The sequence below is a fragment of the Saccostrea cucullata genome, unplaced genomic scaffold (assembly GCF_032062105.1).
Source record: "Saccostrea cucullata isolate Sc308-1 unplaced genomic scaffold, CSIRO_AGI_Scuc_v1 ctg226, whole genome shotgun sequence".
NCBI lineage: Eukaryota > Metazoa > Mollusca > Bivalvia > Ostreida > Ostreidae > Saccostrea > Saccostrea cuccullata.
This window is the reverse complement of record NW_026931887.1, coordinates 104690-119363: the sequence shown is the minus strand read 5'-3', so window position 1 is coordinate 119363 and position 14674 is coordinate 104690. Positions and strand designations below refer to the sequence as shown.

At 34.1% G+C, this 14674-nt stretch overlaps 2 protein-coding genes across 2 annotated transcripts in view; one reads left to right on the top strand and one right to left on the bottom strand.

Annotated features, from left to right (window-relative positions):
• LOC134233936 (cytoplasmic FMR1-interacting protein-like) overlaps positions 1–14674 on the top strand; it is a 25018-nt gene extending 10344 nt beyond the window's left edge. Inside the window, exons 22-28 of the mRNA XM_062715997.1 lie at positions 99–189; positions 6067–6197; positions 11847–11925; positions 12078–12193; positions 13539–13777; positions 13867–14014; positions 14153–14674. Of these exons, the coding sequence (XP_062571981.1) occupies positions 99–189; positions 6067–6197; positions 11847–11925; positions 12078–12193; positions 13539–13777; positions 13867–14014; positions 14153–14320 (972 nt within the window). The 3' untranslated portion in view covers positions 14321–14674. The remainder of the gene's footprint in view (positions 1–98; positions 190–6066; positions 6198–11846; positions 11926–12077; positions 12194–13538; positions 13778–13866; positions 14015–14152) is intronic.
• On the bottom strand, positions 6978–10082 carry LOC134233916 (D(2) dopamine receptor A-like). The gene is made up of 2 exons (XM_062715970.1): positions 10002–10082; positions 6978–8717 (listed from the first exon to the last, which is right to left on the bottom strand). The coding sequence occupies exon 2, from the start codon at positions 8706–8708 to the stop codon at positions 7152–7154; it is 1557 nt and encodes a 518-aa protein (XP_062571954.1). The 5' UTR covers positions 8709–8717; positions 10002–10082; the 3' UTR covers positions 6978–7151.

Genomic DNA, 14674 nt, shown 5'->3' with positions numbered 1-14674 from the left:
TATACAGTGTATATATATGGATCACAACATAATACTACTTTTAAGGGCAGACTTTATATCCACTGCTAATAATTATTTGTGATTTTTATGACCTACAGTTGAAGGGAACTCTGATGGACTATGTTAAAACCTTGATGACGGTGATGCCCCCGGTCTGCCGCCTTCTGAGATATGATTACGGCTCTCCTGGTAAGATTAAAGACAAGCTCATTCTTTATGTGTTAGAGATTTTTTAGGAAGAAAGAACAAAATACGGTATTAGCAATAATTCGCCGCAAATAGTACAATATTTTAATCATCTTTATATCATTGTTTGATGTTATGCATTGAAGTAAGGAAGATGCGAAGTAAATTCTACAGGTACAAAAATGACGTAATTTTTAACTATGACGTCACTGATACGCGCTAAACATCGAATGGTCGTACAAAATCGTTAAATTATGCTGAAAAATGAATGATCTTTGCTGAAATTAGACCCTTTCACACGCAACAACCACTTTTATACTCTGCATATAAGTTCATCATTACATATCTTAGTCACACTATTAAAATAGTGTTGGTTGTCACCTGTGATCAATATGAATTTTACAAAAGTTAGCATACGGATAAAGATATTCTACCAACGCAATGTTCCTGATTCGATGCTAATGACGCTTAATTTACATAGAATGAGATTTTTTATTTCAAGTCCCATCACTGGACTTAGAAACTATATAAATAGCTATAAATATAAATAAAATATTTTGAAAACAAAAAATAAATTGTAATTAAAGATGCCGCTTGTGCTTATGCTGTTTGTACATCGTATGCACTTTTAAGTTCGTATACTAGTGTCCTTCGGCTGTACATGTATTATTGAGCAACAGTACTAAAATATCCTATAGGCCTCAATTCAAGCCACAAAAAAGCACAATAATATTTTTTAAATTTAATTATTACAAGAGTAATTAAAAAATCGGTAATACATGTACCTCAGTTTAATTATATTTTCTTTTACGAGTCTTCTCAATGTATATAGTCTAACTTTAGTCACAGTGTGACCTCCGAACAATCAAATTGCAACCATAAAAAATACAATAAAATGTAAGTACATTGAATAAACTTTACGATTACCTTTTCTTTTGCGAGATCAATCATTATTTTTACCCTTTAATTGTGAAAAATAAATAATACATACATGATGTAAATCTTGTGTAGTTAATATCAGTTAAAAAAAAAAACAATCCAAGTAAAAAAGTTCCCGAATACCAGATAGTACATATGTACATTAATTGTCCGAAATAGCGCATACAAACTCAGATGTTTATTTATTGTATTGTTTTTCTTTTGTGCAAATATTTCGTGCAGAATATATGTTTGTAACACAAATATATACGGGTATTTAGATGCTAGTGGTATATAGGAAAAGGGTGGTGCTTATTTAATTAAAAAAAAAAAGAAACACTTACAATGTACATGTATACATGTGCATGTTCGTAGAATTCTGAAATATATTCAGCAGCTTTTGACTTGTGATCAATTAAGGGTTACCCCTTTCATCCTTGGATTTTCAGATTTATTTTTAAAAAGATTAACAGTAAAGAGTCAAACAGATTAGACAGAATCCACGTGATTCTTTGTTACACAAAGGAAAGTAGATCGTCTTTGAAAGTTGTCAGCAATGAAATGAGTGTTTGGACACCTTTGCTGTTTAGTTCTTTCCCGTGAAAAAAAATCTGAGTGAGCTGTAAACAGTACGTCTTTTATATACACAGATACATGTAAATGTATTTCACACGTAAATCCGAGTGCAGTGCATAGACAATACAATTTTTAATTTGTGATCATGGAGTTCATGTAGAAAAACTAGCATCTACATATACATGTATGAATTTTTTTTTTATTTTGCACTATCTTTATATTGCGACGATATTAATACATGTTTATGTAGATAAAATCCCACCACTTCATACTAGTAACATTACGCATTTTTTACATGTACTATAGAAAACAGAAACAGTATGACGTATATTGGGAAATACAAGAAATTACATATGCAATAAAAGAAAACGCTAGCGACTCTTTCAAAAAAATTCAACATGAACACGCAGCAACAGGGGGAGGGGGGTACTTTTTTCCCAAACATTTTACCATTAGAAATGTTCATTGAAAGGCCGGTTGCCCCCCCCCCCCCACAACTTTTTGTTACAGTACAGAGAAATAAGGGTAAAGTATATGTAGTATTTAATGTATGAAAAAAATGGTACTGAAAGAAGTTGGCCTCGACACCCCCCTCCCGAAATATGACTTTCGAGTTTGGGCAATTTCCCCCCTTTTTGTTTTTTTTATTTTTAGTTATTATTATTTTTATCATTTATTTGCTTGTCAACGCTTTTCCGGTAAGTTATTTTTTCTCTTTGGCAGCCCCCCCCCCCCCCCTCACGCTCACAAAATGATGTTACGTCACTGCAACGCTCTAAGAAATGGTAATATCTATTTGTGGGGGAGGGGTTGTTATGGGCCAACTAATGAAAGACCCGTGTTTCCCAGGAATAGGGATTGCAGGTTGTTAGTGGGTTTTTTTTTGTGTTTTTTTTGTTTTTGCTTACTTTATTAACATTAATTCCTGTGGAAAATGACTAAAATTACTTTTTATGGACCAATACATTTGACATGTTTAGTATATCCTTTACATATATATACATGTAGGAAATACCTGTGTGTATTGTATTGTAAATAAGCCCATTCGATTCTTTTTGTTTATTGCAAGAATCATACGTACCTCGTATATCACGTTCAATTGTCAGAAAAGTAAAGACATAAGGAAGTTTTTATTTTATTTTTTTTATTTTTAAATAGCTACATTCTCTACTAAGCAAAGACATTTTGCGAGAAATGAAAAAAAAAAACGGAAAGTGATACTAGCAACTCAAACGTATTTTGATCATAATATTAATAGGCAAAAACTTGAAATAAAAACATTTGGAATTTGGAATGAATATTTGTCATTGGCTGCTAGAAGGTGAGGATTCTGCGAAATAATCCATGAGCGATTATACTTGTCAACATGTATTGAATATGTAAACATATAAACAAATGACTTTGAGTATTTACACGGACTTAAATAAAAATGTAGAAAGCCTTTCAAGTGTGAAACGAGAAGAGTAATCAGCTGAATACTAACCAATAATAATTTCCGAACAGGTTTTTAAAACTTTTTAAGCGAATTGAAAGAATGTCTGTTATGTTATTCAGTCTGAACTGAAAGTCCGATTTATAACTGCCCCCCCCCCCAAAAAAAAAAAACTTTTGAATCAAAACATTTACTGATAATTCATTTTCAGTCTTATCAAATATTATTTTACATGTGTTATTAAAAAAGATATTTGTGAAAGGCATATATAAATGATAAGAACTCATTAAACTCGATTGGGGGTGGGGTGGGTGGTGGTGTTATATTTAAATTTTAAGTATTCCTCTGTCACCAAGCAGGATATAAATGAATACATTGTATATCACAGAAAACAATCGGTTTTCATGTACCCATCATTCGATTTTAAAAAGATATTTTTTTTTAATCGGGATCGAAATCCCTCGCATTCCTATTTATATAATTTAATGTCTTTATAAGTTTATTAGCAAAATTGACCATTAGAGGGGGGATTTCTACTGTACATTAATTAAAACCATAGTCTTCTATACTACTAGTACTGTTCCAGTAATTATATGTAATATAAATAATATTTATCTTGACATCTGAGTTTTCTGTTCTTGCACCTTACATATTCCATACTCTTGAGAATTGAACTTATTTGGTGCCGGTGTAACCGTGAAAACTGTCGCTAGTGCTCAGTGTCGCTCTTAATAGAATATATAGATTTTCGATTTTTTTTTCATCAGTACATTTTTTAGCTCTACTGGTCAGAGACCAGAAGAGCTTATGCGATAGTAATGCGTCCGGCGTCCGTCCGTCTCTCTGATTCTGTAAACAATTTTTCAAAACGCTACTCCTCCTACAATTTTAGTTTGATTTCAGTATAACTTGGCACACAAGTAGACTACACTAAGATACATAGAATAGTGCATCGGTTTTTGATTTCGATGAACGGTGTTGCCATGGTTACTAAAAATAGAATTTTCTGTGAAATTCCTTAAAAACGCTACTCCTTCTACAGTTTTGGTCTGATTTCAATATAACTTGGCACACAAGTGGACTACACTAAGATACATAGAATAGTGCATCGATTTTTGATTTCGATGAACGATGTTGCCATGGTTACTAAAAATAGAATTTTCTGTGAAATTCCTTTAAAACGCTACTCCTTCTACAGTTTTGGTCTGATTTCAATATAACTTGGCACACAAGTAGACTACACTAAGATACATAGAATAGTGCATCGGTTTTTGATTTCGATGAACGGTGTTGCCATGGTTACTAAAAATAGAATTTTCTGTAAAATTCCTTTAAAACGCTACTCCTTCTACAGTTTTGGTCTGATTTCAGTATAACTTGGTACACAAGTAGACTACACTTAAATACATAGAATAGTGCATCGGTTTTTGATTTCGATAAACGGTGTTGCCATGGTTACTAAAAATAGAATTTTCTGTGAAATTCCTTTAAAACGCTACTCTTTCTACAGTTTTTTTCTGATTTCAATATAACTTGGCACACAAGTAGACTACACTAAGATACATAGAATAGTGCATCGGTTTTTGATTTCGATGAACGGTGTTGCCATGGTTACTAAAAATAGAATTTTCTTTGAAATTCCTTTTAAAAAGCTACTCCTTCTACAGTTTTGGTCTGATTTCAGTATAACTTGGCACACAAGTAGACTACACTTAGATACATAGAATAGTGCATCGGTTTTTTATTTCGATGAACGGTGTTGCCATGGTTACTAAAAATAGAATTTTCTGTGAAATTCCTTTAAAACGCTACTCCTTCTACAGTTTTGGTCTGATTTCAATATAACTTGGCACACAAGTAGACTACACTAAGATACATAGAATAGTGCATCGGTTTTTGATTTCGATGAACGGTGTTGCCATGGTTACTAAAAATAGAATTTTCTGTGAAATTCCTTTAAAACGCTACTCCTTCTACAGTTTTGGTCTGATTTCAATATAACTTGGCACACAAGTAGACTACACTAAGATACATAGAATAGTGCATCGGTTTTTGATTTCGATGAACGGTATTGCTATGGTTACTCAAAATAGAATTTTCTGTGGAATTCCTTAAAAACGCTACTCCTTCTACAGTTTTTGTCTGATTTCAAAATAAGTTGGCACATAAGTAGACTACACAAAGATACATAAAATAGTGCAATGGTTTTTGATAAGTACAAACCAGTAGAGCTACAGTCTCGACAGAGACTTCTGGTTTTCACTAGATCTGATATAGAAATTTTTCTCAATTTATTTTAGAGAAATAGCCAAAAAATTATTTAGAGCGTATAATCACTGCAATAAAATGAAAGCAAATATCAAAAAGAAAATACAGTTTATTCCTTTTTCTCCACGTTCCTCTGTTAGACTTTTAACAATTCTCATCAACTAAAGCGGAGATACCTTCGTGGATGATTACATTGTAAGTATATAATAATGCTAAAAAATAAATTAAAAAAAAAAAGAAAAACAAAACAACAATGAGTATTAATAAATCAACACAGTTTATTTTAAATAAAAATTAAAGAAATTAAGTTGTTCCTACTTGACCTGGCGAGTTAGTTAGGGTTTTCGGATAACGCTTACTACACGTTAAACGTATGACGTCTCGTCAAAATTCTTCGTAAAATCTCGACGTTCTGCTACCAAAGGTACAGTATATTATTTTTCCAATGCATACTTTTGAGTCAGGTATATACAAATGTAAATTATATATCATTTCATTCTAAAAGTTCTAAGCTCTTTAAAATGTTTTGAACGGAGCAGGTCTGACATCCGGCATTTTTTGGCCAATACTGTACTTTGTTCTTTGAATCCCTGTTCTTGTATTTTTAAGAACTGAATAATTTATATGTCTATGTGTATGTACACTTATATTTCATGAAAACCTTTGTTGCATTGTTTTGATACTAGGTGTAATGGGTTACTATCAAGCTCAGCTGGCAGAGTTAATCCAATATCCCGATCTTAGAACCGAAGTCTTCCAGAGTTTCAGAGAAGTAGGAAATGCCATTCTGTTCTGTATGCTGGTAGAACAGGCTCTGGTTAGTTTTACACATTCTGAACGTCTCTGTATTCAAAATGTAACCAAATCCTGCTTTCATTTTAGATAGTTATTGCTAAACCAATATTTAAAAGAATTTTACAATAACATATCAGAGACAATTAGAGTTTCTTTCAATTATTTGTTCATTCATCATTGACCAAACACTAACCATGATCAGTAGAGGCTGATGATACTAAAATAACTCCATTACATTTATAGAATTTTGCCAAAATATATGTACCCCTTCGTAATTACAAAGCTAAGGGAATATCAGAGTGTATATAATTTTAAATTATACATCATGGATATTGTAAAAGTCTTTGCCTTTAAGCAATTTCAGATTAAACATTAATAAAGATGTCAAGTTGCTTTGAGAAAACAATAGAAAAATCATTTTATTCATTTTATTATGGGATACATCAAATACATGCGTATTTAATATTTACAAATCTAAATATATTTCAAATCTATACTAATGTGTGCTGGGTATAATACAGTTAGATTGATATTTGTTATTTAAACAAAAAATTCAAACTGGAAGTTTTTGAGTTCCCTTTTGTGTTAATATATCATTTCATAGAAAAAGTAAGTTTCCACATGGCTGACTTAAAGTTGTGTGTGGCTAGTATGTAATGTTATACAAAATTCAGATCTTTGTATTTGAGATTCAGCTCAGCAGGCTCGTTAGGACCACAACAAATGGTGTAAAAACAGTTCCCATTTTATACGAAGTATGAGTAGGAGTTGTGTTAGAAATCAATCACCATTTTTCCTACTTTTGCTTCATTTTATGTCACGATTTTGAAAGGGAACAACGAGAACTTTAAAATGCACCATGAAATGCCCAAGATAAAATGCACCATGCAATGCCCAAGTTCTAGCACATTTGTGTTTTTCAGTAAAGATTGTTCCTTTTTAGATAAACATGTTCTGATCATTAAAGTTCTCAGAGTTAGTATGCCTTTTGACATGTTCTCATCCTGTGGAGTGTATTCTTTATATCCATCTGTCTGAATCCATACACGAGGGGGTTAAACAGAGAGTTAAGCTGTGTCACAACAAACAGATAATACAGTGTGAGGTTGTGGAACTGATCCTGAACTTTCAGTAGTAGGTACACCAACAAAGGGGTCCAGCATAGGTAGAAAGCCCCCAGGATCATGGCTGTGGTCCGTACAGCCTTCATGGTCGGTTTTTGAAATCCTTTTTTGTCGGTTTGCTTCTTGGACGATTTTGATGAGTTTTTGGTCTCAGCCATGAAGACCACTGTTGCACCACTTGATCTCTTCTTCTCTTGTTTTGTCCCTTTTGTCTTGCTGTCTGATTCACCAGTCTGATTGACATCTTTGTCTTTATTTTTACTGTCTTCCTGGCTTGTGCCTGGATCTACATTTTCTGCCCTTGCTGCGGCTTCTTTTTTGTCTGCATCTTCTTTCTCATCAATATTCTCCTCCAAGGATTCCTTTTTGTTCTGTAGCTCACTTGTGTTTGATTCTTGTGTGGACATATTATGCATCTCTGTGACATCATGGCAACCACTATCTTCCAGATAGTCCACAGTGGATTTTGAACTTGTAAGAGAACTAGAGGTATTGTTTCTAGGCTTCACAGTTGTGAAATCTTTGCTGACCCTTGGTTCTGGTGGAACGGTTTCACTGGTGTTAGTTGTAGAAGACACCTGTGCCTGAATCTGACGACTGTGCTTCCTAGCCACTATAAATATCCTCAGATATATGAAAAGAATGAGAAATCCACAAATAAAGCAAATAGAGCTCCACAGCACGAGATAGTCATAATCCATAACGTCAGTCAACTGGCATGTTCCACTCCAATTGTTCCAACCCATCAAAGGAAGAACACTGACTATTAAAGAAATTAACCAGATAATTATAACTGCTACCACCATTCTTGGGGTAGTGATCCAGAAGTGATAGCGATAAGAATGGAAAATCGCCAGGTAGCGATCTGATGCAATGACGGCCAGACTTAAAACAGAGGACATCATGCAAGCGAAAACAAAACCAGGTCCATCTAGAGTTAAGCACAGGTAGTAGTTGGCACGCATGCTTGCATAGTATTGAATCTTCATCAAATCAAAGTCATAGCCAGCATCCAAAATGATGAGATTCCATGTAGACGTATAAAGAAAGGTAATCCCTGTCAGGAGATCTGAGAGTGCTAGACTGATGATGGGGATATTGGAGCTCTTCAGCAGACGATTTCGGCCGTACACAAACGCAGCGAGGATGACACTATTTGCGAGGATGATCAGAACACTTAGGATCATGGAGATGCAGTAGGCCGTTAGCTGTTTGGTGTTCAAGCAGTCCTCCTCCGTCGCCTCGCTGAAGAAGAAGGAGAGGTTAGAGAGACGCGGATGGAGGTGGTACATGTCACATTTGTCGACGTAAGCGGCCTTACAGAATCGTAGCCATTTTGTGACGCTTTCCAGATCAGACGTGGCTTCTGGGAAATTCACTTCCGTGGAGTTAAAGCTGCAGTCACCCATTTTAATTACCTATAGAAAATACAGAATCTTAGTACTAATTTTCATTTGAATAAAGAAAAAGGAAGAGAAACATATTCAAGTATTAAACTGTTAAACAGTTTCCACAAGTCTATTTAACCAGAATAATCAAGAAATATATGGACACAAATCATCATCATCTTCAATAAAACTTATATGAAGTATTCTTGCTCACATAAGTTTTTTTCTGTCCAAATCTTTCAATGTAAGACGTTCGCCAAAACAGAAAATTAATATATAACTATTTTATCATATGCCTAAAATGATATCACGAAAATAAAAGAAAACATTTCAATGGAATATTTTCAAAAGATAAAATACATGTAAATAACTCCAGTTCTGTAATAGGCCACTTTTATCCGATCTTTATTAGGAATATGTTTTACTGAGACATTTCCATTGGTACATTTGAGACCTTATCGAAAGAAATCGACATTAGGATGTTTAAGTTTTCTTTTGAAATTGTTCCCTACGATACAAAAGACATTACATTTACTAAAGACAGTGTCAAACTTCGGCAAAATTTAAAAAAATTATATTAATTTTATGTTTTAATTACATAATTTTCTTTACTATTTTGGAAGTTACTGGACGTCGAATGGGAATATCAGCAGTTGATTTTTATTCAGTTAAAATAATTGTTTATGTGTGTTTAATTATCTATTCTATATGAATATGACGTCTAGGGTTTTACCGGTAAGTTAAATATGTATTTAATTTTTACAATTCTAAGAATTGATAATTCTGAGAATTCATAAGAATTTTGTTTTTTTTCCCTATTGTTGGCAGTATATCTCATTATGAGTATTTTGTAAGAATTTTCATTTTTGAATTAAAATCGGATCTTTGTTACGCTGTGAAATTTCTGATGGTCTCTGTACAAAACAGCGACCATGAGAATTCCGGAGCATAGCAAAGGTATGCTTTTATCAGATTGAAATTTTATATGAGGAAAAATTAATCGTCTCATTTCTTGATTAAATCCACGAATTTCATTTTTAAGTATGATCACTAATTCTAGGGAAATATTTAACCAATATTTCCATTTTAACGCGGTAATTATAAGGAATTGTTTTTTGGAGGAATTTTTTCAGATGTAATTTTGTTTCTTTTTTGGGTATAACTTCCTTTAATTAATTAATCCTAAAGCACATAAAATATCCTTAACATGATATGACAGTTCCGTTAATAGTACAAATTTCCGTGTGAATTGAAGACTGTTATCATTTGACATACTTAGCGGTAAATGTACTTTACATAGTACCAAAGAATTACCTGTAGTATATTAGTCCACAGTTTTAGGTACAAGATCCTCTGACACACACTATAAGGTTACATATAGACTGAGTCCGCTCTCCACCTTCACGGTTTTCCTGTATCCCTCATGAGTACCAGATCTTATCATGCCGAGACTCCTCACCAATTCTTGTAACAGATTACTCCTGTCATCGCTGCGCACGAATGTTTGTTTATTCCAGATATGATTAGGCGAAAATTCCACCAGGGGGTGCCGGGTCCCTCCACGTTCTGTCTCCAAAAATGGCGGTAATTACGGGCTAATTAGCCGGGAACACGCGCGACAAGGGTCACAGACAAGGGGGACGATTCCTTATCTTGTATATTCCTTACCACCTGTTAGTCGTCCCGGAAATGCATGCGTTCGAGTCTTTGACCGTTTCAGCACGGGTTCGTCGTAAGACTTTGTTTTTACCGTTTTGTATATATCTGAGAGTTTTGTATATGTTAGAATAAGCTTATACAAAGATACACCGTGTGGTATCTTTTCTTCTCACTTTCTCAGATTCCAAAATTCATCAAAGAACTTGGCAGGTCGTGATACTTTGATGAAAAGTTTGTGTAGATAAACCGAGATTTTGTACTATAAACACCTGTTGAGATGAAATGTGGGTCTAGGGATTTATTATAATTTTAAATTGATAAGAAGTGATAACGAACTTGTCATCTTTATGTTGCGTCACTACCTTCCTGCTTCCAGCTGTTCGAATACGTTTGTGATGGTACCGGAATTTAGGACGAAGTCCTCTCTCGTTATTAAGATTTCAAAAAACTTACCTATTTTATTTCAAAATAAAGTTTTAAGCAATAATTTCTTTTTTAAATAATCTTTTAAATTGTTAACTTTTGTAATTATTTTTTTCATTCTGCACTTGACGTGTGATTATTGCAAGGTACATACAAAATCGAGCTATTTTAAATGCAGAGAAGACGGAAAATAGCATATTTACTTAATAATCTGGTAGAAACGACATTTGTATAGCAAATGGAATTAGTCCTTAAAGCTTTGTGATAGGAGATGGATAGTTATCCAGCTAAATAAACAGCAGATTGTAATAGGAGTGCACGATGTTTAAACATCCAATGTGTCTTGTAGACAACCCACTGACAACCTGTCCTCTCACATCAAGAGCCCTTATCCCCCCTTATCTGTACAAGTTTTTTTTAATGTTTTTTCTCAATCAGTTTTAACCTTCGAAAAGAATACCTGATTAAAACATTCAACGAATAGCAAATGCTTGATCATGTTGATGGTGTTTTAAAATTATATGGCCTATGTACATGTAATTTAACTGTGATTTTTGATAAAAATATGGCCCATATGTGTTAAAATTTGCTTTCGAGAGGTCCATACTTGTATTTTAATGCGGGCATTTTGATAATCTTCATCATGCGCCGACAAATATGCGAATTTGTTGGATGGCCGTGCTTTTTGTGGTACTAAATCCGTCTCTATTGTAATTCATTACCGATTATAATTAAGTTCTGTTCTTACTCAAACATTTTTTTTGGTCCTATATAGAGTTAGAGATAGTTTTTCACCAAACTGCTCTTAAAGTAACAAGTCCCATTTTTTATGCCATTTTAGATTTTAAATAAATTGCACGTGCATTTTTCAGAGTACATGCATTTCTGTGCCAAGGATTTTTCAACACCAAAATTCATGACCCATATGTTAACTTTAGTCACAAGAGTATTTTGTTTCCATGAAAACATAATCAAATGGAAGGAAAAGGAGTTCTACAGAAAGATAATCACCTGTAAATAAAAAAAAATGTTTGGAGTGCTTTAGAGACTCAGATCATGTTTATTTTCTTTTTACAGACCCAGGAAGAAGTTTGTGATTTGAAACATGCGGCTCCATTTCAGAACATCATTCCGAAGCCCTTCATACCAATCAAAGGTAAGACTGAATGAATTTTTATCTGAATTTGTCAGTACAATCTAATATGGATAATTATTCAGTTATGTGAATGCATTTGAATTCGGAGGTTTCGATGCCAAAAAATGACAAAAACCATTTTTCAACTGGAATATGTAAATTATATCCAATAGAGGGTGATAACCGGAAGGAGAAAGAACAGGAACTGAAGAACATGATGAAGAGGCTGGAGGCTAAATACGCCGCCTTACAGGTGGTCCCGGTCATCAGCAAACTGGGGACACCGCAGGTAAGCAGAGACCAGGTGTTTAGTTTTCTTTGCTCTCATTTTTAGCTCTACTGGTCAGAGACCAGAAGAGCTTATGCGATATTTGTTGGATGGCCGTGCTTTCTGTCTGTCTGTCTGTCCGTCTGTCTGTCCGTCTGTCTGTATTTTTCAAAACGCTACTCCTCCTACAGTTTTGGTCTGATTTCAATATAACTTGGCACACAAGTAGACTACACTAAGATACGTAGAATAGTGCATCGGTTTTTAATTTCAATGAACGGTGTTGCCATGGTTACTAAAAATAGAATTTTTTGTGAAATTCCTTCAAAACGCTACTCCTTCTACAGTTTTGGTCTGATTTTAATATAACTTGGCACACAAGTAGACTACACTAAGATACATAGAATAGTGCATTGGTTTTTAATTTCGATGAACGGTGTTGACATTGTTACTAAAAATAGAATTTTCTATGAAATTCCTTTGAAATGCTACTCCTTCTACAGATTTGGTCTGATTTCAATATAACTTGGCACACAAGTAGACTACACTAAGATACATAGAATAGTGCATCGGTTTTTAATTTTGATGAACGCTGTTGCCACTGTTACTAAAAATAGAATTTTCTTTGAAATTCCTTCAAAATGCTACTCCTTCTACAGTTTTGGTCTGATTTTAATATAACTTGGCACACAAGTAGACTACACTAAGATACATAGAATAGTGCATCGGTTTTTAATTTCGATGAACGGTGTTGACATTGTTACTAAAAATAGAATTTTCTATGAAATTCCTTTAAAATGCTACTCCTTCTAAAGATTTGGTCTGATTTCAATATAACTTTGCACACAAGTAGACTACACTAAGATACATAGAATAGTGCATCGGTTTTTAATTTTGATGAACGGTGTTGCCATTGTTACTAAAAATAGAATTTTCTGTGAAATTCCTTTGAAACGCTACTCCTTCTACAGTTTTGGTCTGATTTCAATATAACTTGGCACACAAGTAGACTACACTAAGATACATAGAATAGTGCATCGGTTTTTGATTTCAATGAACAGTGTTGCCATGGTTACTAAAAATAGAATTTTCTGTGAAATTCCTTTGAAACGCTACTCCTTCTACAGTTTTTGTCTGATTTTAGTATAACTTGGCACACAAGTAGACAACACTAAGATACATGGAATAGTGCATTGGTTTTTGATTTCAATGAACGGTGTTGCCATGGTTACTAAAAATAGAATTTTCTGTGAAATTCCTTTAAAATGCTAAGTACAAACCAGTAGAGCTACAGTCTCGGCAGAGACTTCTGGTTATCTTTTCGTCATATACTGGTACATGTAATTTTCATTTTGGCTTTGAACAGCAAGCAGACATAGCAGCCGAAGGTGATCTACTTACCAGAGAGAGGCTGTGCTGCGGTTTATCCATGTTTGAGATCGTATTGACCAGAATCAAGACGTTTGTGGAGGATCAGATTTGGCACGGCCAGCAGCCAGCTAATGGAGTCATGAACATTGACGAGTGTACAGAGTTCCACCGACTCTGGAGCGCCATACAATTCGTGTACTGTATGCCAGTCAGAGAAAACGAGTACTCGGTGGAGTAAGTTGGCTATTATGTTTATCAAATGTCAGTATCATGTTCTGAAATCATTTGTTATACAGAATTTGAATGCTGAAGATTCATTACAGAGAGCTTTATGGGGAGGGACTGAACTGGGCCGGATGTGCCCTCATTGTCCTGTTGTCACAGCAACGGAGGTTTGAGGCACTAGATTTCTGCTACCACGTTCTTAAGGTCAACCGTGTAGATATGAAGGATGAAAACGTCAAAGGCATTGTAAGTATCTTAACCTATTGTTTCCCCCGAAATATGGCTGAAATATTGCTGACTTGTTGGTAAACAATGACAATCTTTAGAATACGGGATATCTCTGTGTGTTAAGTACTACAGTTACATGTATCTCTGTTTTTTCAGCAATTGAAAAAGATGGTGGATCGCATAAGAAAGTTCCAGATTTTAAACAATCAAATTTTTGCCGTATTGAACAAATACTTGAAGACCAGTGACTCTGAAAGTATTCCTGTCGAACACGTGCGCTGTTTCCAGCCACCGATACACCAATCATTAGCAACAACCATATAATACTGACGCAAGTGTGATTGCTGCGTTTGTTGCAGCAATAAAATTATACGGCTCTTTTATTTGTCGTTTTTGGAATCTCAGAAAATTAAAGGAATCAGGAAGAAAGCAGCTGAGAGAAAAATCAACATGTTGTCTTCCTCTTCTACAGAAGTGAAACATTTTATCGCGTTTGTCTTCAGACAGTATAAGAGTGATAAATTGAATTATTCAATTTTTTGACTTAGTAAATTTTACAGTGATATACGCTCTGTGTATTGCATGCCGTGTAAACTTGTATAAATTTTATACAAACTAGCATACCGGTATATTCATACCATTTGTAATTATTAATCATAATAAAATCATAATTTTCCA

Coding starts and splice junctions, on each gene's coding strand:
- LOC134233916 (XM_062715970.1), bottom strand. CDS start 8,708: ATGGGTGACTGCAGCTTTAACTCCACGGAAGTGAATTTCCCAGAAGCC.